This window comes from Indicator indicator, chromosome 7 (assembly GCF_027791375.1).
Source record: "Indicator indicator isolate 239-I01 chromosome 7, UM_Iind_1.1, whole genome shotgun sequence".
NCBI lineage: Eukaryota > Metazoa > Chordata > Aves > Piciformes > Indicatoridae > Indicator > Indicator indicator.
Window position 1 is genome coordinate 32,112,590 of NC_072016.1, and position 26,511 is coordinate 32,139,100.

At 38.9% G+C, this 26,511-nt stretch overlaps 1 protein-coding gene across 1 annotated transcript; it reads right to left on the reverse strand.

Annotated features, from left to right (window-relative positions):
* Positions 1-711: 711 nt before the first annotated feature.
* On the reverse strand, positions 712-25,198 carry DHX32 (DEAH-box helicase 32 (putative)). Its single transcript, XM_054382423.1, has 11 exons — positions 24,929-25,198; positions 21,997-22,190; positions 19,527-19,899; positions 18,252-18,497; positions 16,157-16,256; positions 15,887-16,045; positions 6,816-7,007; positions 5,031-5,180; positions 3,289-3,479; positions 2,313-2,494; positions 712-904 (listed from the first exon to the last, which is right to left on the reverse strand). Exons 1-11 carry the CDS (start codon positions 25,196-25,198, stop codon positions 712-714), a joined length of 2,250 nt encoding a protein of 749 aa, XP_054238398.1.
* Positions 25,199-26,511: the final 1,313 nt, after the last annotated feature.

Sequence of the window (26,511 nt, forward strand, 5' to 3'; positions counted from 1 at the left end):
CTGGACACTGTATTGAATAGTACCAGTTCCAGTACTGACCCCTGAGGGAGTCCACTAGATACAGGCCTCCAACTAGACTCTATCCCATTGACCACAACTCTGACTTTTTTCCTTCAACAACTCACAATCCACCTCACTACCTCCAGACCACACCTTCAGTTTAGCTGCAAGGATGCTGTGGGAGGTGGTGTTAAATGCTTTCCTGAGATCAAAACAAATCACATCAACTGCACTGCTGTCTCCTATGCATCTGGTTATTTCTTCATCAAAGGCTATCAGATTGGTTAAACGTGACTTCCCCTTGGTAAAACCACGTTGACTGTTCCCAGTGACCTTATCTTTGATATGCCTAGAGCATATCAAGTTGGATAAGTTGCTCCATCACCTTTCCAGGAATGGAGGTGGGGCTTACTGGTCTGTAGTCCCCAGTCCTCCTCCTTGGCCTTTCTGAAGACTGGACTGACTTTTGCTTTGCTCCAGTCCTCAGCCACCTCTCTTGTTCCCCATAACTTAACCAAAGATGGTGGAGAGTGGCCTAGAAATTACTGTCACTCATCTAGTGGCCAGCTCAGCTCTAACCCATGACTGTTTCTTCTGTTAAATACATTTATGTAAAAAATCCACTGTAATTACCTGGGTTAAGATGGGGAAGATTATTGCGTATACTGCTTTTATTTATATTTGTCCAGTATCTATTAGCTCAGTCTAAGATCACTGAATGATACATCTTTGTTCTGTGGGAGTCTGGGCAAGTTTTTCATTCTGCTTGTTGTCATTGCTAGTTTTCTGTTTCTCCTTCGTGCTTGAAGCGGGTGACAAGTGACTGATCACTTCCTGCAGAATATCCTTATTTTCACTAGGAGGAAGATTGCTGAAATAGTATTGAGGTACCATCTCCATGAATCTGGTGAGGAAATAAGATGAGACATTGCTATTTTTTTAATTGATAAGGAAATAAGGCAAAACATTTTTAAACTGAAATATTTGAATAGTTATTTCCAAGCTTAGACAAAATACATCAGCAAGGTGTTGATAAGTACAGCTACAAAGAGTGTCTCAACTCAGAACCCAAACATTGCATGGTGTAAGAGTAGTTCATGCTTTCAGTAGATGTGCAGTTAATATTTTCTCTCTACACGTCAGGTGATTGTCCTTTGGTTCTCAGTGCTGCAATAGCAATTTTTTCTGGATTTGAACATATTTTTGCTTCAAGAAAATTATGAAAAGGGCTTTCTCACAAACACTGGAAATAGAAAAGATGGGGCAGTGAAACGTATCTTCTAGGTGTAAAGAGTTTTTTGCAGAAGGAAAATTGCAGTCTTGAATCTGTAAGCAGTTGATATGAGATGATGTAGCTGGCTGGGTACATAAAATATGTTGAGAAAAAGATTGGCTGGAAAATAGATTTTCAGGGAACAAAGACATTTTCAGCTAGATTAATCTGTGAGTACACTGCTGTGTTAACACTTCCATGATTTTTTTTTTTTTTTGTTCTGTGTACTTCATAAGAAACTTCTACAGCTTCTAATGTGTTTCTTCACTGGATGAACTGATTACAGTTATAGTGGCAGACACTGAGATTTACTTCAGTACCTGGAGAGAACAGCCAGATTAGGAAATAGAAAAGGCTGATTTAAATAATGTTTTGGTTTGTATGAAAAGAATAGTAAGGGCATGAGATCACAGTTTTTAGTTTTTTTCTATAGTTCTGAGCTCTAATGCAGTGTTCTGAGAGAAAATGAAGACATTAAGCAAAGCTACACACACAGTGACAGAACAATACTGGCAACAAAGAAATAACATCCCACATACATTCTCTAGTGAACATAAAAAAATATGAAAGGCAACAATTTCTTCACCCTTCAGTGATGCCAGTTCCTTTTGCTTGACTAGGTATGAAGATTTCCTTTCCTCTTATGCCTGTTTTGCTGGTTTTATTTTCTTTTAAACCCACACCCATACCTAGTCAATCAGTTATGCTTGGAATGCAACAGAACCAGAAGACAGAATTATGGAATTATTTTGGTTAAAAAAGACTTCTAAGATCATAGAATCCAACCATTATCTAACTACAAAGACTGGGGCTAAACCATGTCCTTCAGCACCACATCTTTGCCTCTTTTAAACACCTTCAGAGATGGGTATTCAACCATCCATGATAGCTGTGTTTGACAGAGATAAAAGAAAAGGAGAAGATGACCAGAGTTGACTTCTCTCAGCGTACACACACCCCCTTACCCTCTTTCTGTCTTAACTTGTGCTAGTGTGGTAGAGATATGAGTGAAGAAACAGTTTTATCATGGTTTACTTACAGATCAGGTGATATCTCAGAGACAACCCTGATGGAATTGGCTTCTGCTATACTAAACTCGTGGAATAAAACCCACTCAGGAATCCTTCTGGTGCCGTAATAGGATGAGAAAGGATGAAGCTGGGCCACTTGTCTGTGTGTTAACATTAAGTAGTTTCCTGAGCCATCTACGTCACGAGCAATCTAAAAGAAAACACAGTTATTCATTACTTAATTGAATGTAGAGATGCATAGATGTGTGTTTGCCTATCATATTAAACTTGTATTCAGATACTTTCAACTAGAAAGTCTAAACCTCTTCCCAAATCTCTATGGCAAAACCAGGGACTGGATTTTATAAAATGAGATTTAGAGTGAAAGAAAACATCCATCTATATATTTGAAAGTAAACCATTTGCAACAAGTGAGGGCAGGCTTGTACAGTAAATGTCTGAACTCGCAGTGTCTGTGAAAAAGAGCTGTGTTCTTAAAGAGTTGTAAGGCCAAAGTACGATGTGTGGCAGGGTACAGTGTAGTTTGGAGGAGTCAGTCTTGTTTTTAGATGGAACGTAGTCATGAGGAGGACGTTTTCAAGTGGAAATAAATCATTCTTATTTATAGTTACAGTACCTCTCACACTTGAGATGAAGAAAGCTGTATATTGTATATACTAAACATATTGAATAAGTCAATTCTCTCTTTCCAGGGTATTTTCAGAAGAACAAAAAGGAAATAATGTCTGAGAGAATATTAGAAGTTGAAAAAATTGTTCTGGTAAAAGAATTCTTTAAGTGAAAGGCACATTGGCAGTTCTCCTCTTGCAGGGAAGTGTGTGGACTTCCAGCTGTCATAGCTGAATCCCAGAGAGAAGTTTGGAATTGGCAGAAGTGTTTGATACACTGTGGAAAAAAACAACTCAAGAGATGTAACTACTTAAGATCTCTGATAACATCCTATATGACAGAGCAGTAAGAGGAAACCACAGTATTTTTCCTTACGTGCATAAAGTAACCAGATAAGAGAGCTTTCTTAATGTTCAGAGTGTTTTCTTTTGATCCAAAGTCTGGTTCTGAAATGGGAAGTTCAATGCGCTTCATAATCTCCACTAGTTCAGCTCTGATGATTTCTGCCATCTTCAGCGCAGGGCAGCTTAGGAAATAATGCCGGCACCATTTCTCATTACTGTAGTCTGTGGAGAGAAAAAAAATGTTTTGGCTGAAAGCAAAGTCTTGCTGATGGGTACTACCCACAGAGATAGTGCTCCATAAAGTGCTCACTGACTGGTGCAATAGATTAAAACCATTTTGGAGTGAGTAGCTGTGTCAGAGCTCTCAAAAATTCTGATAACAAGAACTCTGTGGGACAGTTTAGGCTCACTGATGTTGCTTGTAGTGGACAATATTTGATAGCCTTACTTAGTTTTGTAGAATTTAATCTTTCTGAATAAAATTACTCAAAATCCTTTAACAGGCCTGTAATAGCTGCAAATGGAATGAGTAGCAACTCTGTTTTCAGGCTTTCTGGATTCAGGCTGGAATGTGGAACTGAAATCCCATGAGCAGTGCTGGTGATGATGCTGCATGCTGTAAAAGGTGTAAAAGGTTCTCATGGAGCTCTCTTCAGCATTCAGCATGACTGCACATGAAACTCTCCTGTCCCAAGTTTTTATTTAGTATAGGCATATCTATAATTTAAGTACTGGACTCAGGCTAAATAAACCTGAGCAGGATATTTGAGCACAGGAAAAAACTATGAAGAGTATCTGTCTGCTGCACAGTTCTCTGACTTCTATTTGCTTTCTTGTAAATGTGAACTTTACTACTTTCTATTTTTCCCCTTAAAATTTCCTTTTAGGTGACAGCTATCAGAAAAACGCCAGTATTGTTAGGCTGCTGGGGGAACTGAGTCCCTTCCTCAACTGTATTTATGTAATTTCCCATCTTAAACATGTTTTATGTGCTGTTACAGGAGGAACCGTAAGCCTGGTTTTCCACAAAGTCTCTTCAAATGGCAGTTGCACCATTGGATGAGGTGTGCTCTCCTAGGTCATTTTCAATTAGTTAATAATCATTTGCAATGGTTACTATCTTAGGTTTCTTCCTGCAAATTACAGAGTCACATAAACACAGCATGATGTGGGTTGGAAAGGACCTCTGGAGACCATCTAGTCTAGACTCCCCTGCTAAAGCAGTGTCACCCACAGCATTTTGCCCAGGTAAGTCTGGAATCTCTCCAGAGAAGGAGACTCTACAACCTCTCTGGGCAGCCTGCTGTCAGCTTCACAGGAAAGAAGTTTTTCCTCATGTTCAGGTGGAACCTCCTGGCTTCCAGTTTGTGCCCATTGCCCCTTGACCTCTCACTGGACACCACTGAAAAGAATCTGGCCTCATCCTGTTGACCCCAGCCCTCTAGATATTGACCAGCATTGAGAAGATCCCCTCTCAGGCTGCTCTTCTCCAGGCTAAATAGCCGCAGGTCTCTCAGCCTTTCCTCCTCAGAGAGATGCTCCTCAGCATCTTTGTAGCCTCTATTGAACTCCCTCCAGTAGTTCCCAGTCTCTTGAACTAGGAAGCCTGGAAGTGGACACAATACTGCAGCTGTGACCTCACTAGGGTAGAGTAGAGGGGGAATCTATTAAAAAAGGATGTCTGAACTATGATTCAGTGACTGTTCAGATACTAGCATTTTCCCCCTAATTGGTTACAGTATGCTTTATTCTGTCCAGTATGGGCACACTTACATTGATTTGCAGAGTTTGCACTGGCTTCTTTGAAGGCATTGAAGACGTTGATAAGAGTAAAGTGATCTCCTGCAGGGTGTGAGAATTTTCTCCAGCATGTGAGAGCAATGTCTTCTGTTCCAGGAGGTGCGTGTAAGAAGCAATTAGGAGCTTAGAGAAAAATTAAGCCAGGGGTTATTAAGACACATAGGTGCATGCACAAATAGTAACTCCACTGGTGCTTCTGCTTTTTTCCTTTCTCAGTTCCCTTTAATCTCCAGTGTGGGATTGCTGCTGAAGACCTACTCTCTGGCATTCACTAAGGTTTTATTTATGTGGATGTTGTTTCAAACTTGTTTGGTTTGTTCTGTAAACACAACAGAATGTGAGCAGCTTTCTCCTAGATTGATGCCAAAAATGCTTCAGAATGGCATGCACCAATTTATCTAGAATCTAAGCTTACAGTTTCTTTAATATAGAAAGAAAGTAAATCTATGGATGTAATGCCTCAGTTTGCTCCTATATGTTGAAAATTGTGACTTGCAGTTCCTTTTATTTCTGTTGTGGTACTGTGCTACCTAATTGTGTCTTTTGAGATCGTTGAGACTGTGCTCAATTGTTTAAACTTGCATGTACCTGAAAGTTTTCTCCACAAGTTGAGGCCCACTATTAAAAATTAAGCCAGCTCAGGCATAAAACCAAGTTGTTCTATAAAGAGAACCCCTAAGGCATCTTGGTGCCCTGTGGGTTCATGTCATTGCTGCCCAAGACTCCTCACTCCTCTGTGCCCAAGATATTCCCTCTGGGCAAAGCACAATAATGCCATGCCAGAACATTCTCTACAGGTGGCTGTTGAGCATTAGAGAGCTGTAAATATTGGTGCTGTGCTAGTGTGTGTCTTAATAACAGCAGTGTAATGCTATGTGATTAGGAGGCTGCTGTGGAGAAAATTGGGACAGCTCAGTCTAGTTGGAGCCAGCATCACTATGTAACAGTGAGACCTGAAAGAATGCAAATCTAGACCTGTTCTGTTCTGTCTGGTGGGATCTTGAGAAGTCATGGTCATCATTTGCTCTTTGAACTTCTGGAGTCACCTTCCTCTGGGTTATCCTAAAATCTTTTATTTTGTGTATCTTTGCTGTATCAAGATTTCAACAGCAGCTTTATTTTAAGTATCTGGGGTTATATGTTGGTTTGAAAGCTCTGTCTCATCAAATGGAAGAAGTTCTGTAGTTAACAACTACATATATACTTCTAATATAACTGTTCTTCTTCAGACCTCATGTGTCCAGTCTTTGGGGCCAGATGATTTGTCTCACAGTGCCTTGTAAGAACAAAGTGATCCATCAGGACAGAATAATTAATACAATAACATCCTTAAGGTTATGTTAGTTTTATAAAATGCATGAAGAAACAAGATCACAAAGTAATTCTTTGTAGGTCAGTATTGTTTATAATTAGAACTTCCCCTAATTTGCTGCTCCCATCTGCTCCAAATGTACATGAATATGAGATAAGAAAGTTCATTTTAGGGATGTTCTGTGTATGCCTTCTGACAAAAGGTTGGAAGCTAACGAGGCAGCTGAATCATGGAAATGGAGTGCTACTTAGGAATTCATTACTCTTGTTTCATTGCATGCTTGAAGTCAAGACTTGAACAGCCAGAGATAGTCATTTACTTGAAGTCAGCAGGATGTGAATAACAGAAGTTTGCCTTTGGGTTGCCCTTGTGAATAGACTCTGCAGGAGTCTGTGTGGATTTAGCAGGTGGCACAAGCCATGCAGTCAGACCTTATTTACAAGTACCTGTTACCATGGCTGCGATGGTGAGCATCTCATCAACACACTCAAATTCACATGAAGCCAGAATTGACTTTGACAGTTGGGGATCCAGTGGAAATTCTGACATAATAATTCCAAATTCAGAAAGGTTTCCGTCATTATCCAGGGCTGCTAGATAATCAAGGTCTTCCAAAGCCTGCATCAGGCTTTCAGGAGCTAATGAAAAGGGAAGATAATTCAAGTTCTTGAGAATGGTTACATTTAAATGGCTGTCTGAATTCTCATTATACTATTCAGCTGTATATTTCCTGTGTGAAAATAATCGAAATTGCCTTCTATCATTTGACAATGAGTGAGAAGAAAAAGTAATAAATGAGATGAACAACCAGATGAGAGCATTGTGGAGGGAGAAGAAAAAGAGGTAACAATTATAGGGCTGCAAATAACTTTGTTGGTTTTGCTTTTGTTTTTTTTTGGTGTGTATCAGAGCAGTTGTCAAAAGTCCAAACACAGTGCAGAATAGTGTGTTGCACCTACTTCAGGTATTTTAAAGAGGTGGATAGCCACATCTGAGAGGTGCTGAGAGGTACACAACAGCCCTAGGAAAGAGGGTTATAACTGAATGTCAAGCCTACACAGAAGCTTCATCTGTCTCATCATTCTGGCAGGTGCTTGGAGATCTCTTGATTGCTTCTTTTTTTACATTGTTTCTCATGATGTCAGAAGAAAAATGGGAATGTAGTAAAAGAAAATTTATGCCTAGCAATTTGCTATACTTTTTCACTGTATGAAATTAAATTTTCCCTGTTGTATGTTATAACTTCCTTACAACCTCCAGAGGTAGAACTGAGAACAGTAAGGCAGAAAAAATGTGTGACTATAGGAAAATAATCGGGTAGGCTAAGAGACTGATTTGAGAAAAAAGTAGGAAATATGTGAATTTAGGTTACACAGTGAGTATGGAGCATGAGTATGAAATGGACTGAACAGAGGCAAAAATGAAAGAGGTAGTGAGTTAGAGTTTAGCATTTAAGATAGGGGTATGGACAGTGAGAGCAGAGGAGAACAAAGACTGATGTGGTAGCTTTTTATCTTATGTGGAGGTCTGCCAGGTCTGTTCAGTAGGGAATTTGCTTCTTGAACACCAAGCGTTTAGGCTAAAATGGTACACGTGGAGATTTTTAGGACCGCTGGAGTATCAATTACTTCAGGTAACTGTTCCATTGATTAACTTTTGCTCAATGACATACTAAGCTTGTTCTATGAGTCAGAAGTCATAGGTGTACCTTCCTCTTTCATAGATGAGGGTGAATAAAATCAACCCACAAGATGTGACGATACAGAAAATGGCTTATGCTGATGGACCCAAATATACCTTTTTCATCAATTATCATTGCATCTCATCAGTTATTTTTTTTAACAGGCTGAAAGCTGGCATTTGCAGTAACTCTTCTGAACCTGTCAGCTGGTTGGGAGTAAAGAACAAAGGAGTTTGGCAAAGATGCTTCTTGCTCATTAAGTGTTTTTCTGAATTTCTCCTTTGGTATTCTTTTTTCACTACTTATTTTCTTATTTTTTTTTGCATCTGAAGCAGCAGAAAACAGATTCAGCTTGCGTATACTCTGTCTGTTTCACTATTGCTGACTACTTTAATAGATGGTGCCAGAAGAATATGAAGTGTTATTCTGCATTTTTTGTTTGTTTGGGTTTGGTTTTCTTTTCAGATTTAAAAAAAAAAAAAATTAGTGTCCTCTCAGTGAGAAAGAATGGTATAATGAATTCAGACCCTCACAGATGCAGTGGTAAGAAAACACATCTGAAAGGACAAGATTCAGCAAATCTGCTGTTGATGACAGTAGGTCCCTTCGGCAAAGCAAGCATAGAAGAGCTTTATATGCAACCATGGTGGCTAGAGAGAGCAAACCTGCAAGCTGAGTGGAAGTTGTCAGTCCTACACTCTCCAAAAAGTAGTTGCTAGAGCATAAAAAAAAGTTGGTGGAAATTTGGGAACTCTTGAAGTGTGAAGGCTTTTTCCTGCCAGCTCCTTTCAAAGATAGATCTCTATGTCAGGTCTTATTGAAATGGTCAATATCTTTTGTGAGTGCCGGTTCGTTTACATTCATTACTGCTCTCCTGTCACAGCAGCAACTTCCTCCTTACTCCAGGTTAAGGAACTGTTTGATATTTTCTCTCTGTTTTATGGATAATGAGTTAAAATCTAGTCCCCTTGAAGCTGGTGGCAAAAATTCCACAACAGCAGGACTTGGCCTCATCCCCAGCCAAGCATACCCAGCAATGATAATACTGAGAAAGCAATGACTGCACTGGCAGTTCTTCAGGCTTCTGTGGGTTGCTGTCAGTTTGTATATTAATGTCCAAAAAATCTCTAAATAAAAAACTCCAAAGCAAAGCCATAGCTGCCCATACAGCCAGGGTGTGTATTTATTCTCGTATCTTCATTAGGAGATGACTAGAAAGAATTTCTTTCCTAAATTCCTTATGAACAGGAACCTGTCCTTGGCAGGCTACTTCTGCACCACAGAGATTAAAAGCAAATCTAAGCAAGCTGTGAGGAGTTGGTAGGTCATGTTTAGCCATAGCATCATGCTTCATGAGGGAACTGGGGTTGTTTAGACTGGAGAAAAGGAGGTTGAGGGGAGACCTTCTCACTCTCTACAACTACCCTGAAGGAGAGTGCAGTGAGGTGAGGGTTGGTCTCTTCTCCCTCATAATAAGTGATAAAATGAGAGGAAGTGGTTTCAAGCTGCACCAGGAGAGGTTTAGGTTGGGTATTAGAAGAAACTTCTTCACTGAAGGGGTTCTCAAAGACTGGAACAGGCTCCCCAGGGAGGTGGTTGAATCCCTATCCCTGGAGTTTTAGCACCAGAATGATTAGGTTAATGGTTGGACCAGATGATTTAATAGTCTTTTCCAGCCTAAATGATTCTGTGGTTCTAAAAGTAAAAAGGGAAGCAAGCAAGAACCTGTTGTTTATAACCCTTTTCTGTTACTAATGTCTGAAGGAAAAAATAGTTTATTAATTCCCCTTGCATGAGCTTTTACAGAACTTCTCCAACATATAAGTCTGGTAGTATTGTGACTTCACTTAATTTTAAAACAATTACTATTAGTTTTCAGAGGTAATCTCAGGAGTCTGTAAATTCCTGTTAAGCCTGTGAACCTGTTTCATTTCAGTATTCGAGTTCATATCTTTGCCTGTACAACATGAGGGGAGCTTCTGTCTAGAGAGAACATTTTGTTATCAGGCAGATGAGTTTTAATGGGATAAAAGATGAGCCCTTGCAAAAGCTGAAGTAATCTGAGAAGAAAGGTTAAAGAAATGAAAAGTTACAGGCAACGAAGAACGAGAATCAATGACAGAGAATAGATATCAATGATTGAAAACACAGGGAGAGTGAAATAGTCATTCAGACATGCAGTAATTACTATGAAATCATGGAAGGCTAATTTCCTGAAATCAACAAAGTAGTTTGTGCTCTAAGTTACAAAATCTATGGGTTTATAGCAGCCAATTTCAAACCTCTGATAGTATCAGCAATTTGCATTTTTATGCCCTAGAGGTAGTTGCCTTGAGATTTACAAGCACAAATTACTTCCCTATTTTGCTGTGAGTGTTACTGGGGAAAAAAAATATATATGTATAAACAGAAGACTCCTAGAGTTTTATTGTGCTAGGAAGGACAAGATGGTAAACGTCAGATAAGAGAAGGTGAAGGGGCAGATGAAAATAAATTAAAGCAGGGTTTTCCAATGTGAGTCTGCATTTTGAGGCACAATTGATAAAAAGCCATTGTATGAACAGCAAAACCTAAGCTGAAAGTTCTTCATGGTGTGGTTCCTGTTTAAATAAAAACTATGATAAATCACAAGTACTGCAAATGTTTAGATATGAAAAGCTCTTCTTTAAGGAACAGAAACCTACATTGTCTTATGATGACTTCTAGCAAGCCAGTATCATTATTTTTTAGGACTGCTTGCCAACACCAACTGCTGCTGCCGTCGAGGCAAACCGCAACACTTTGAGACTCGACTGCTGCTTTCACATGAGCAAAGTTTGAGAGAAGCTCTCAAGATGTGTCCTGTGCTTTCAACAAGAAACTGTCACATCCCTGGAAGTTTAAAAGGTATTTCCTTATCTGTTTTTTTTTTTTTTTCTTTTCCTTGCCTGTGTTCTTTAGCTACTTAAGGCTGGGTTGCTCTGGACTTGTTTCAGGAAATCTGGCCAGTTTTATATCAATACAGATCACACTTCTGATCATACTTAGCCTTAGTAAGGCAAGCAAGTAACTAAACGTTGTTGTTGGCAGTGAAATTGTTTATCTGAAAGTTTCAAGCTGCCTTAAAATGATGTTCTTCCTTTCACAGTTTTTGGTAGCATTGACATGCACAAATTAATATTTCTAAAGGTAGCTGTGTCTTTAGTATTTTCTGTATTACATCTCACATGGCTGAAAGTGGAGTCTTTAAGGTGCGATAAAATAAATACAAGAGTGTTGTTGTTACATAATGAAGCAAGTAATTTAGTGATTTACACAAAGTTCTGTAATAAATTAATATTAGAGACAAGAATTAAACATAATTTTAATGATTTTTAATAGCCTAACTTCTGTATCATGTCCATATGGAGGATCTACAGGTGTTGTGTTCCATTCTCCTGCCCTGTGAAAATGTTGAGTATGTAAAACACCCTTCTTCTGTTAGATCTTTTCTTTCCACAGAAAAAATTGTTGCAAAGTTAGAGCTGACTTGAGTGACAGGTGAAGGGATGTTGCCTTTAAAGAGCTGATTCACTTCCTGGCAAACCTCAAGTTTTTCCAGCTTCTGTTAGGCTTAACAGCATGAAGAGGTGCCAAAGTAGTTACTGCAGGGAGCATGGTTCTGGGGAATGGTGTTTTCTATTACTGTTTTTTAACATTGCTCTTTGGATAGAAAACTGAAGATAAGGAGAAACTGAGTGCCAAGTTTTCTTCAAATTATGCAAAGACAAGCTTCTGTGTGCAGGTTTCATCTTGATTCCCTTTTTTCTCCAACTTCTGAGGTAGGATTTTTTACGAGTTTGCCATATGCTGAAGCCACCAATTCTACAACTACTTTTTTTGAAGTTATAGTTGATCACTAAAAAAAATATTTTCCCAAACTCTTACTTTGCAATCTTTCCATTTACCGTCATGCTGCTGCTTCAGTCTTCCAAACGGCTGGTAATGGTTTCGCCTGTGCTTTTTTTTGCCAGTCAGGATAGAAGCTGACCTGCATTTTCCTAACACTAAGTAATATCTGCACAAGAGGTACAGCACTGACTGTTCAGTGAAGTTTTATCTGCTTTGTGTCATCCTCAAAGCACATACCTGACATGGGGCCTACAGGAAAGATGGGGAGGGACTTTTTGTCAGGGAGTAGATGAGGGATAGGATGAGGGGCTGCAGTTTTAAAATGGAAGAGGGGAGATTTAGACTAGATATTAGGAAGAAATTCTTGAGCATGATAAGGCATTAAAACAGGTTGCCTAGAGAAGTTGTGAATGCCCCTGCCCTGGAAGTGTTCAAGGCCAGGTTGGATGGGGCTTTGTGCAGCCTGGTCTACTGAAAGGTGTACCTGCCCATGGTGGGGGGCTTGGACTGGTTTGTCTTTAAGGTCACTTACAATGCAAAGTATTCTATGACTGTACAACATATAATCACAGAATTACAGAAAATACCTGGTTGGAAGAGACCTCAAAGTTCAACCTTCAACCCAGCCTCTATATCCACAAAACATATACTTTAAATATAAAATGGCATAAAAATATTTTTTGCTTTCTTTTTTTGCTCTCTAGTAAATGATGTCAGTCCATCTTTAACAGTACTAGCCTACCCCTTCTCAATTTGTGATAGCAGATGTATTCTAAGCAATTGGATACTTTCCATGTGGTATGTGCTCAGTTACTGTCCTGACTCCTATTCCTCATAGCTCTTGTCTTGTGGATGCAGGACTGCTGCTAAGGGTCCAGTCCATACTTTGCTTCCCGTGTTTTCTGTCTGGTCCTTGCCTCCTCCAATTCCTTTTATGCTTTTCCACTGATTTGTGAAGTACAAACTATGAATTATGTGGGCATGTCTTTTCATTAGGAGATAAATTTAATCCATGAAATTCAGGAGTTAAACCTGTGATAATAAATCTCCAATGAAGTGATCTCTGTTGAGCAGACCTTACATACAGCACATTAAGTTTCTGCTTTTTACAGTCTGTTTCTAATGAAAAGCTACGCAAACACATTTTGTTTCTGAAAGAATTTGAAATTACCTGCATTTATATAACAATATATTCTCAAGGGGGCTATAATAGAGTAGCTCTGAAATGTAGTGTTATCCATGGCCATCAACAAATATTTTAATCTGAAAATTGTTTATGGTAATTCAGCACGAATGAAAAATCTAGAGAATGCTTTCAACTTGATTCCTTACAGAAATTTTACATGGCTTCATCTCTATACTGATTTGCATAGTTTAAATAAGGGATTTCCAGTGATTTACAAAACTATATAATGGTGCTGCACTCTGTGGGAAAGGAGAGAACATAGTAAAGATCTAGCAGATTAACTGACAAAAATGTAAACACATCCATGTTAGAGTGGCACAGAAGTTCAGGGAGTGCACTTCAGAACTGCAGTGCCAAATACATTTTCTGATGGCTCATGAATTCTGAAAAGTGTCCCAAGCCTGATGCGTTTGTGCATCTCTTTTACAGCATGAATTAAGTGCAACAGCTGTCAGCCTGACATGTTTGTTGCTTTCATAATGCAATAATGAGTCAGAGTTAATCCAGGCTTTTCTTTTCCCTCAAAGAGCAGCAGAAAAGCCACTTGTGCATGTTGTTGTTGAGCACAAGTAAAATGTTTTAGTGATGCAATTTTTGTTTTTTTATCTCCTACATGCTCTCTACCTCTTGAACAGGGAACAGGGATATTAGAAAAGAAATTCTTTACAGTAAGGGTGCCGAGACACTGAAACAGGTTCTGTAGGGAGGTTGTGGATTCCCCGTCCCTGGAGGTATTAAAGACCAGGTTGAATGAGGCTCATGCCATGTGCTTGAAAGCTTGACGTTTTTTGAGTTCTGTAAGTTGGGCTAATGCAGTAACTAACTCCCCTTATAAATCTGCTAACTTCAGTAGTCCTGTTTCTTTCAGACAAATGTATTTCACAGCAGGTACTTCAAACTGTCTGCATTCTGAGACTATGAGCTTTATAGTCATCTCTGGGGAGCTGTGCTAGGGATATAACCTAAGCGTTAGCAGAGGAGAGGTTTGTTCCCCACTCAGAAGTGGAGAAAAAGAAAGCCCCCAGGCAAAGAAAACCAATGTGATCCACCCTAGGATAAAGGAAGAGCTCTACTAGACAAATAAAGCAATGTTTGAAATGCTTAATTGTGTGAGGCATTAAGACAGGAAGGAGACCAGGAAATTGTGCAGACTTTCTCCTTTCAGTGGACCCCCTACAGTGTTTGTAGAATTTTTCTCTTTGTTCAAACAGCTTGTCTAATATTCCTCACACTGTTTCAGTAATTCCTCAAACCTTTCAATACCTTGACCTTCCACTTTTGATCTAGCTAGCCAAAACCTTTCCATATTTGATAAGTTCATCCAATGCCTTTGCAATTTTGTACACATCAGCAGGATGCTTTCTTCAGCTCCACTGTCTCAAAAATACAGACAAAACTTAGAACCCCTGCATCTGTGAAAGCCTTAAATGCCTCCAGCATTTCATTCTCTCTGAATAACAACTGTCTCCATTGTGCCTTTAAATCAAAAAATGCAGAGTGCTTTTCCTAATGTAACTCCACTAATTCATTCTACAGTTCAAGGACAACTTTCTTCAGACCCAGTAAAAGCATTAAATGTTTTAGAATATTTTTTTAACTAAAATACTTCCTATATTTGAGTGGAAGCCAACTGTATTCCACAACCATTTCTCATGAAGAATTCTTAGATTCAACACAAGTGACCTTTACAAGGCCAAAACACCACATCAGTCTTAAATCATTTACCACTGGCTTTTTCACATTTTTTCCCCCACATTTTTCACATTTCACAGTCTTTTTTCACATTTATTTTAGGCAAATTTCTGCTAAGCAGGTAGAAAAAGGAAAAGTAGAGTAAATCATTCTTAGATATCCCACTTACAATGTATCAGAACATCCAACAGTGGGAATTAAGTTCTTTATTACTGGTTAATTATAGTGCACAACACATAGAAGACAAGTGATGATTTTTGTTCCTTTCTGTGAAGAAAAAAGAGGAAAAAATAAGAGTTCTTCCTATTTGTGTTGGAAAGTATTGTAAATGAAGCTACTAAGAGGTCATATGATTCCTAAACCAGTGAAATCAATTCTATGGCACTCATTTAAGGGCAATCAACAGCAGAATTAGGGGGTTTTGGTAGCATCAGAACAAAGAATATCCTTCTGTAGAAAAAGCTCTAAAATATGAAGTCAGAAAAATGAACAAGCAACCACTATCTTCACACTCTTACCTCAAAAGTCAGAGTATTCCCTGTGTAGTATTGAAAGTTTATTCAGGTATATTATATAATTATTGTCCCTAAGTAACAGCTTATTGTAAATTTGAGGTGGGAGATGCAGGAGGATAAGAAGAAAGCTGACTTCCTCCAAATATATCTCCTAGGTAACAGAAGCAGTTTATATTTTAGCTGTAAACTTTTGATTAAATGAATATATTTTTGTTAGATATCTGTATGATGCCTTGTGCAATGGGACACAACTCTTCTTTGTGGGTTGCAGCAAAATAATATGAAACCTAGATGGGAAGATAATTGCCATATTGCCTTTTTAAAAAATAATTCCAGTTCCATTCAGATACTTTATGGCCTTTCACAAAGCAAACGGTTCACGGATACTGACGTTTTCCCTAAGTGCAGCTACTGCATTATGAACTGTTCAGGCAGGTAAGTGGTGAAGGCAGTGTCAATATTATTACAAGTTCTTCAGTCAAAACCAATACTTTGAATAACAGGACCAAACCAATCTTCAAATAACTGCAATAATAATAATAAATATATGGAAAATTGATAGTTCAGCATTACCTGGCCTGGTTATGAAGTCACAGCCTCCAAAGCCTGCTATATCCATCCTCTTGAGGAATAGAACCATGCTAGTCAGGTTTGACTCCTGTATCTTGGTTGGCAGATGTTCTTTCATTTCTTTGTATGTAAACTCTTCAGGATACAAGCAGAAGAGTTTTCCTGGAAGAGGTTTCAGGAAAATTATCTTTTATTTATATATTTTGTAATTGTCACATGGATTCTGCTAATAATTTGAGCTGATGGATGTAAATTTTGAACTAATAATTCTACCTGATGAAGACATGCCCAGAATTTGTTTATGCATCTCTGCTTGATTTTTGCTGATGGGCTGCGTTATAACAGAGTCTGCTCTGATTCTAGGATTGTACACCTTTAAATGAAAGAGATATTAAGCATCAGATAAGTTAGTGAAGACTACAAAAGTATTGATGGTCTGTATTTTTGTCTAGGTCAGTTTACAGAAAGCGTAGCAACAGTTTCATTTATTTTCCTGTTACGTATTTCATCAGCTTGGAAATGAGAGCAGTCAGCACTGTGATAAATTGACAGACACATTGTGCAGTAACTCTGTAAGTATACCCGAAAATAAATGTCTTTTTCTGAAGAAATGTACCTTACTAAGGCACAAAATGAATATCTGCAGTCTCATCAAGAAAAGCACCAAAAAAAGATTATTCCTTCCAATTGCAGAATCCCAACATTGTCTGATAATATTTTGTTCCATAACTCCCATTTTTTGTTTTAACACTGAAATCTGTCACAGAATACAGTCAATACAGTGCAAGAGATAAGGACTGTAACACAGGGGTACAGTGCCCTGTTTTATTTTTTACTACAAATGGCTACAAAGATGCAGAGGGGACTAAAGCATCTCTGTGAGGAGGAGAGGCTGAGAGACATGGGGCTGTTTAGCCTGGAGAGGAGCAGACTGATCAATGATGATCAATAGCTAAAGGAAAGGTGAGAAAGAAGATGAGGCCAAACTCTTGTCAGTGTTGCTCAGTGACGGGACAAGGGGCAATAGGCACAAACTGGAACACAGAAGTTTCCATCTGACCATGAGGGAAAGCTGCTTTGCTGTGAGGTTACTGGAGCCCTGGAGCAGGCTGATTAGAGGGTTTGCGGAGTCTCCGTCTCTGGAGAGATTCCAAACCTGCCTGGACATTGTGATCCTGGGCAACCTGCTGTGGGTTACCATGCTTTAGCAGAGGGGTTTGGACCAGAGGTACCTTCCAACCACTACCATGCTGTGATTCTGCAATTTTGATGAAAAATAGGAGCTCATAATTTCTGAAGTAGATGGCAAGACTTACAATATCTGGATAAGGAAGCTTTCTAGTCATATCATCTGAATCAAGTGTTTACTTTAAGCAGGGTTTTAGTAAATTAAAAAAAAAAATGTGGATAGGGAGATGTTTACTTATGGCTGGACTCAATGATCTTAAGATCTTTTCCAACCAGGTGATTCTATAAAATGTGCTTCAGTGCAGGGGATAAATTTATTTTCCTCTAGGTAAGTGTGTGTGTGTATATATATATATCTATATATCTATATCTCCGCTGCCAAGATTTATGTGGGATTTTTTTCTGCACAAAGCTTTGCCTGTTCCCTCTATGTTTAACTGACTTTCAGCCATGTAGTTTATGAATTGGAACTGCTGAGGAATGAATATGAGAGGTCTAAACTTCAGCTGTTTGGAATAAATAGTTGAATTAAGGGGTAAAAAAAATGATAGAGGTGATTTGATGGCCATCAGGACTGTGCTGAAATTTATTTGGTTCCTATTGCTTCATGTTTCTGAGTCACAGAAGGGGGTTGGAACTAGATGAGCTTTAAGGTCCTTTCCAACCCAAAACACTATATGATTCACAGAAGTCTAGAAGCACTGAATTTTACTTTGGGCTTCAGATTACTGTGGAAACAAGATTCATTTCTGTCATCCAAGACAACTGTAGTTTCAGAAATAAGTTGTGCATGACTTAACTGAAAATTGCTTTTAGGCTTTTGCTCATTTCACACCAAAGTATGGCAATTATTATTTGCTTGACTTGAGGCCAAGTCATATAAGCCCCCCCATAAGAACCTTTAAAAACGACAGTGTTAGAGTTTTTTGGGGTGAAAATGAAAGGTGATGGGAGTTCCCAGGCTTTTGCCTGAAATACTTTCAAGGCTTATCAAGGATTAACGATCCCTGGCCCAAAATTTTAGGAACACTTAACTTCAATTAGACATAGACAAATATTTGATCCTCTAGAAACTATTTGCATCAATCTCGTAGCTGCACATTTCTCATTCCCTTACCCTGAAAACAACCCTTAGGCATAGTTAATTTCTGGTCTACTGATTCTGGTGAACCTCACTAACCTTTCTTCTCTCCATACCAACATCAATAACAAAAGTTACATTTTTAATCCAAATCAAAGATTCTCCAAAGTTTGTGGTGAGTAGCACTTTTCTTCTGTATTTCTTGCAGCTTTTCTGTTTGTCTTGGTTGGCTTTAGGAATAAGCTCTTGTTTTGTGGGATATAAAGGAACTGGAATGAGTTCTCCAAGGTCAGGGTTTAAGTTCAACTGCTCCTGTCTGATCATTTGGTAAGCTTTTTCAATGTCCTGTAATCGGGAGAAAGAAAATTTATTTCCTCATGAGAATGAACACCAAATATCAATATTTAATTTGAAAGCAACTTTTTTTTTAAATTCTAAAATTAATTTTAATTACATACCAAACTATAACAACATGTAAACCTTACATAATTAATAATTAAAGAGGAAAAAGAAGGGAACAAAATGATGTATGAGGATTTACTGGCTCTATCCACTAACTATAGACAAGGGAAAAGCTGGGCTGTTTTTTGAAAAGTCTTTTCCTCTTCTGCAGTTTTCAAAATAGTTTTCTCTAGTCTAGCTTTAATTTTCTGCAAACCCACCTCTATGGGGAAGCAGAGTTGCAAAAATAGAGCATAGGAATAGCAAGCCTGAAAAATTATGAAGTGGTCAGAAAACTTCACGTGTGTAGGATGTTTAGGATGCATCCAAATTAGTAGCTTAGTATCAGAGTTTGTTGAGAATTTGTGTGTGGGGGGCTGGTAATAATGTAGCAGATACTCAAATACTCCACTGGTGTGCCCCAAATGTTTTCTCTTTTGTTGGAACCAAAGTTATGCACATGGCACTGTCTTCTGGGGGGTGGCTTTTTGTGTGCATGGTGCACCCTGAAGCTGGCAATGAGGGACCCTGTACTGATGGCCAAGGTCAAGGACTGCTTCTGGAATCAGAGCAGATCAAGTGAATCACCTTATCCAGTCCCTACTGGCCCCATCACAAGAAGGGCTAAAATGGCAGAGCCCCTGTTTGGCTCACTTTGGATGAATCCCCATCCCTGGAGGTGTTTAAAAGATGCAGAGATGTGGTGCTGAGGGACATGGTTTAGCGCCAGCCGTAGGAGTATTAGAGAAGGGTTGGACCTAATGATCCTAAAGGTCTTTTCCAACCAAAATAATTCTGTGAAATGATACAACATGTTGGCAATGTCTGGTGTCTTAGATACTGGCAACAAGTTATTTATAGTTCATACAAAAACACATGTGTAAATTGTTTTTTTATTCAAATCAGAAATATTGGAATCAGTTAATAACTTACTTGTTCACAGGCCAGGAAGATCACAACGTTGCCCTTCTCTTTTGTGTGGTGTATCTCAAAGAGCAGTCTCAGTGCAGACAAGAAGTGGTCATTCTGAATGCTGCAAGAGTATACAACTTCTGCGTGGTGTTTATTTTCCACTCTTATGAAGGGGATGCTGCCATAATAATTCTGCAGTTTGCTGGACATGTGAGGTGCAGTGAGTATTACCAGCCTCAGTTCCGGTCTTGATATCAAGACATTTTTAAGAAGGCCAAGTAATGCATCTGTTGCAACGGTTCTTTCATGCACATCATCCAAGATGATAACACCATAATAGGTCAGAAGAGGAGTAGACATCATTTCCCTTTGTAGCATGTCATCTGTACAGTATCTGCAACATACAAACAGAAAACTCCACAAAGTTTCTTGTAACTTGATTGTAAAAAATTAACATCGGTCCTGGGGACAGCTTGGTTCTCTCTTCTACAAGAAAGATTTGTTAAGAATAGAGAGCCTATTTTGTGGACAGTGCCACAGTCTCAACTACATGTTTAAATCCTACTAGTAGCTAGAAACTGAATGTAATTCAGCAACACTAAATGCACCCTGGTTGAAAGGATGTTCTAGAGAAAAGGAGAAATACTTCTGCCCTAGAATCATAACTGATATTACCATTCATCTCCCAAACTATCTAAGCATATTGCATGCACCACCCATTCTTGAGCTAGGAACTAATACCTCTAGATAATGAAAGGGTGTACAGATGCACTTGAGGCAGTGCCAGAACCAAGGTGTGAGTTGAAAACGCACCATAAAGCCCTCCTCACTTTTCTCTCTATGATCTCTGCTACTGAAAGGATTTTTAAACTATAGTTTTTTGCTGTGTTGCTCAGCACACAACTTTGAATTGCTTTTGCTCAGCACAGAACTTTGAAATCTTGAAGCAGTTGTTGATGTGTAAGAGGATAGAATTCATCTCCCTCTGAGGGAAGATGTACTGCAGGATGAGGTTTAGAGTTATTCATGAAAGAGAAAGGACATGCAAAAGGAAGAGTGGCTGAACTAGATTTTCAGGACTGGTGAGTAACCTTTTCTCCACTTGGAATCATTAACTGGGAAAAAGGATTTTGATCTAGATTTTATAATTTGTGCCTTGCCATATTAAGGGACCAGAGAAAATAACTCTCCTAACTTCAAGGTAGGCTCAAAATCTGCATCTCTGTCTTGCTGCTGTCACCTGCCTGTGTTTAAGTGCATTTCTTATCTTAAAATATCCTCCTAAATACATTTTTTTTTCTCCTGTTGCTACTGAATATGTCCTTTATCACCATGATTTTTATTTGCTTTTAAATTCCAGCTTTACTTTGTGATAAATTATCCCACATTCTCTTTTGGTAATGAGCAGTCCTGTACGGGAAAACAGAGAAAGAAAAAGGACAATGATCTGGAGGTCAGTGAGGTGCTTAATGAAGTTTTGCACAGATGATAACCTCTCTCACTTATATCTTTACTACAGTTTAACACAGAATCATAGAATAGTTTGGGTTGGAAGGGACCTTACAGATCATCTGGTTCTAACGCCCCTGCCATAGCAGGGACACCTTCCACCAGACCAGTTTGCTCAAAACCCCATCCAGCCTGGCCTTGAACACTTCCAGGGACAGGGCATCTGCAATTTCTCTGGGGCAACCAGTCCCAGTGTCTCACCACCCTCACTGTAATGAATTTCTTCCTAATCTCCAGTCTAAATCTATCCTCTTCCAGCTTCAATCCATTCCCTGTCAGCCTGTCACTACAAGCCCTTGTAAAAAGTCCTTCCCCAGCTTTTCTGTAGTCCCTTTTCAGGTACTGACAGGCTGCTATAAGGTCTCCCTGGAGCCTTCTCTTCTCCAGAATAAACAGCCCCAGCTCCTGCAGCCTGTCCCTGTAGGGGAGGTTCTCCATCCCTCTGATCATTTTTGTGGCCATCCGCTGGACCTGCTCCAGCAGGTCCATGTCCTTCTTGTGTTGGGGGCCCCAAAACTGGACACAGTATTCCAGGCAGGGTCTCACAAGAGGAGAATAGAGGGGGAGAATCACCTCCTTTGTCCTGCTGGTTACACTTTTTTGAATGCAGCCCAGGAAACGGTTGCCTTCTGGGCTGCAAGTGCACATTGCCTGTTGATGCTGAGTTTTTCATCAACTATCACCCCCAAATCCTTCTCCTCAAGAATATCTCCTTCAGGCCTTTTACAAAATTCCTGGTATCTCCATTTAAAAATATTATATATCATTTTATAAAGCAGTGTTGGTTGTTGGGGTTTTTAGTTGTTGTTGCCATAGTGTATATAAAAAATCCTTTGCAACTATGGCAGTGTAGTTATCATCCTGACCATGTCAGAGTGGTTCAATGAAGACCTAAGGACGGGAACGCTGTCAGCTGCAAACTTTTGCACTTGGCAAAGAGCTACAAATTCATTAGAAGGAACTGAGAACCAAACAGACAAACCTCAGGATGGTTTCTGTTGTACAGCAGCTTTCAAATGGAATGAAATACCCCACTTCATGGCCAACATTGACATCCATCTCATCAGCTACACGCAGAGCCAGCCACACTGCAGTCTGCTTGTGTACCTGGGTGCACACGACTACACCATGTTGGTAGCGCATGGAAAGGCAGTACTCAGCACACCACTGAGGAACCTGTGAGTAAACAAGAAAACAGATTGGTTTGGTATTTAGCAGAGATTGTAATCCAAAAGAGGCAGACAGTGTGGAAGAGCTAAATCAACCTGAGCACCTGCTGCTTACTGACGGATAAGGTGCACCTAACACACAAATTATCTGCCTTCATAAATGTCAAGCCCCAGAATCTGTTAAGTAGTCAAGAACTGGAGTGATTGGCTAGAATACCTGGGAATTTCTCAACTGGACTCAGATTAGTTTGAATATATTGCAGAAAGGACAGAATTAGCCCCTAGGGAATAGGTAATACTGGTTATATCATCCATAAGCATCTGCTGGTCAATCCCACAGCTTTAGTGCTGTTGTTGGGGGCTTCTCAACTGGCTTGATACTAAACCTGCCAGTGCTATATCATAATCAAGTGCTTCATAAGAGAGACATGTCCCAGGAAGAAGGTGGTTTCAAACTGGCAAATGCCACAGTAAATATGTATAATTTCCAATTAATTATTCTGTAAACAAAGATAACCAAAACCGAACTACTCCAGAAGCTTATACAATAACTCTCTAATTTATACATTTACAGTGCAAATGCAGCACTAGAAAATAATAGTTTATTGCTGTCATGAGAAAGTAAAATTACATTGTAAATATTATTTTAGTGAAAGTATTAGATTTCAAATCCTTTACTTAACATACATACACTAGGTGCATCAGCTGCATATCATTTATTTCTGTATAGTTTTAAATGTTTCTATGTAAAGACCAGCCAGCAATGTGTTGCATCTTATTAAACTTAAGGACAATTGAAAAAAATAACATTTCTTAGCAAGTAGCTTACTATTACACCCAATTTCTTTTCTACAAATTACAGCCTATAACAGAAGGTAAAGGCTTTGCACGCCAAAAAATATTCCAGGCACCAAGTGGCTCTGTATCCTTTTCAGAGGAACACAGAAAATTGATGTCTCTAGTTCAATATATGATCTCTAGCACTGTCCAGTATCAAAATCTCTGACAGATATGAGGTACCCTGCAACAGTAATTATCCAACAGCTTTACCTGGAGGAAAGCTTTCTCCTGATCCCAGTTATGAACTGTAATATTATGGCTTATAGCACTTGCTTTAAAATTCTTCTCTGCTTCCTGTGGTAAAAGACTTAGGTTATATACCGCCACAGCTGAATTTGATAGTCCTAGTGGATAATTGGGTGTTTAGAGTCAACTGAGATTTTATCTTCAGTGATGTCTTTTAACATGACTTCTGTAAAGTAGTTGTGTACTTTTGGAAAAAAAAAACAACAACAAACCTTTTACTCTTGGCTGAAATGAGGGAAAGATCATTATTTCTCCCTGAGAACAGCCCTACTGATTTCAATCTTTCATTCAATCCTTCATTCCTTGAGAACTTTTTTCACCTTCTGTTATTACCTGCCTGCCAGCCACTGATCAGAATTACACCACACTTTCCAAGTGAGAATATGCATTGAATCCAACACAGTCATTGCAGAGTTCACACTATCCACTGGGTGTTCAATGTGACAATGGACAACAAGAGGGCAAAGTAACTGTTCAGTCATTATTAAGGCAATAAAATTCTCAAAATGAACAAAATACCAGCCAGCCAAATGTAGAAGGAATGATTTATTCATAAGATACTAAAGCAACCTGAAACAACTCCTAAAGTATATTACGCTTAGACTTGACCTCACTGAAGAAAGTGGAAGAGAAGGATTTTAGCTGGTACATTCTGTAATACATTTGAAAGGATATATCTGATAGGTTTTCAAGTAGAGATCCTAGAATGGTTTGGGTTCTAAGGACCTTTAAAGGTCCAACTCACCCTACAATCAGCAGGGACATCATCAACTAGACCAGGTTGCTCAGAACCCTGTTCAAGCTGACCTAGAATCGCTCCAGGGATGGAACAGAGCTGATATTCTGATATACAAACAAAGCAAAAATTTACATACTGGTAGATACAGTAATACTTAATACAGATTTTTTTAAAGATTATCTATATCTCTGATTCTGAACTTTAAATTGTAGTAGTTAACGTGTGTGGTCTTCAGTACTCAGAAAGGGCTTAATATTTGTGTATTTAATATTTAGTACAAAACCACTTGTAGTTTGTCGTTTTTGTTCATTGTTTATGACACTGTCACACAAATACAGTCTGAGAAGTGTTGCTCTTCGGTGCTCAATTTACCCTGAAGCCCCAAAGACATCATCAACCAAGCAAAAATGGTTTGTAACAAACAAACACAAAGTGTCAGTTGTCTGTGAATACTTGAAGAAAGTTAGCTAAATGTATGCTTAGGCACGTATTTTAATTATCTACTTGATTGTATCAATCTTTATTCACTTTCTGTATTTCACTTTCCCTCTCCAGGTTTAATACCTCAGATTAAAACAGATGGCTTCACATCTGTTCCTACACTGAGAATGGCTAAACTCAGTGCAACTATGTGTGCCTCTACCACAGCTGGATGTTCTACTGCAATCCCATACAGTACTCAGCATAGCAACAGCCCACTCTTAACAGAAACCAGGGACTAGTATAATACAAATTTGGATGTTGATGTGCCTAATGTAAGTCAGGGACAACTGCAGTGAACAGTCAATTTAAGGAAAAAAAAAAAATTCTGCTTCACAAATACACAGTATTAGTAAAATAATAATAGTAACTCTGAGAAGTACAACATTAAATGTTATAAAAAAAATAAAAATACCCCCAACCAAAGATGTTATACTGACCTGGGAGCTCTTGCCCGTCTTAGCATCTCCTGACACAATCACAATTTGATTATGAAGCAAACTTTCCATAAAAGTGTATTTCTCTTTCCATACTGGAAGTTCTTCTCTTTCTTTCATAAGTTTATAGTAACGGGAAGAGTAGGGCAAGCCATCAAAAGGATTAAGCTCTAAGTCTTCTCCACATATTAGTATTTCTTCTTCATCACCATCGCTGCAGTCAAGTAATTCTGAAAAGCAGTGGATCTCTGGAGAAAAGGTTAAAAACTCCATTTTCCTTACACATAGTATTCCTAGCAACCATATGTTAGTAATGGAAGGAGTCCTTTGTGCACTGATTGATCATTCAGGTCCCCTAAACCTGGGGAAATCCATTTCTGTTTGCTTCAGGATTAGTATTTCTCACCGCTTCAGTTCCAAAGTTCAGTTTTGGGGTCCAGCTGGTGCCTTTGTGATCTTTTTGTCAGACTTCAAGTAGTTTAGTAACGTGAATAAGCCTCAAGAAAATATATTTAAAAGACCATCCAAACTCTCCAAAACTGCTGTGATTAACCCAAAAGCTGTTAAACAGAAACTGAGTAGTTTTTGCACTTCAGCAGCATGTTAAAGCCAGTACCAGACCACTGTTTGCTCTTGTCTCCAACACCACTGGGCTGGAGAATAATTGGGAAAGAGCTTGCTGAGTCTGACCTTTATTACTCCCAGCTGTTGTGAATAGGAGGCTAGGGAGTGTTTATTGTGATTGCAGGGATGATCATGTGGCTGGCTAATCCCAGCACAATGAGCTTCACCCCTGGGTGCAGCAAAAACAGTGCCTGGGCTGCAAGTCCCGTCCAGTTAACGGGACATAACTGCTGCTTGAAAGCATCCATCCGGAGCAGCCAGTGTGTTTATTGTATGTTATTTGTGGTGCTTTAGAAAGCCAGAGTGCTAAAGAGTCTTGTTATATACTCTGTGCATTAACTCTGCTTGGAAATCTTGCAATCTTTAACAGCTTTTGCTGCAAATATACTTGATACATTAAAAAAAAAAAAAAAAAGCAGGGAGATGCCAATTCTAATCCTTCAAGGACACCAGAAGTGGCCTTGAAAGATTGGGGAAGGAAAAATTACTGATGTGAAGTAAATCCAGCTCTTAGGACTCCAAAGTAACAAAACAGTCTCCTAATCTTGACTGATCTGTACTATAGCACAAATATTAAATAACATTTTTTATTTTAGCTCCAGAGGCAAGTGTCTTGTTGAGCAATGATACTGATAGTGTCTTGATGAACAGTCTCTGAGCACAATGCTGGTATGCTTTTTTTTCTGTACCAAGCTTTTTCTGCACTGAAGAATATAATAGAAGTTATTGCCTCTTGTTACAAATTATTCTTATTTCACAGCTTTGGACCATATTTGCTACAGTGCTATTAATGCCTTCTCTGATGACAGCAGCATAGAAAGCCAACAAAGAGAAGTAAGAGGAAACCTTTTGTTCATCAATCTGAATATCTCAATCCCAATGAGATAAGTCTAATTATATACTGCTCACAAAACCAGGCTGATTATTGGCACTTAAGAGCGGCTGGCAGCGAAGACTGACAG

Excerpts from the sequence above, each read along its gene's own strand:
- DHX32 (XM_054382423.1), bottom strand. The coding sequence starts at position 25,198 with ATGGAGTTTTTAACCTTTTCTCCAGAGATCCACTGCTTTTCAGAATTA. Across the intron at positions 22,191-24,928 it reads AGACGGGCAAGAGCTCCCAG|GTTCCTCAGTGGTGTGCTGA; the intron begins GTCAGTATAACA and ends GTTTACTCACAG. Across the intron at positions 905-2,312 it reads TCTGAGATATCACCTGATCT|ATTCATGGAGATGGTACCTC; the intron begins GTAAGTAAACCA and ends TTTCCTCACCAG.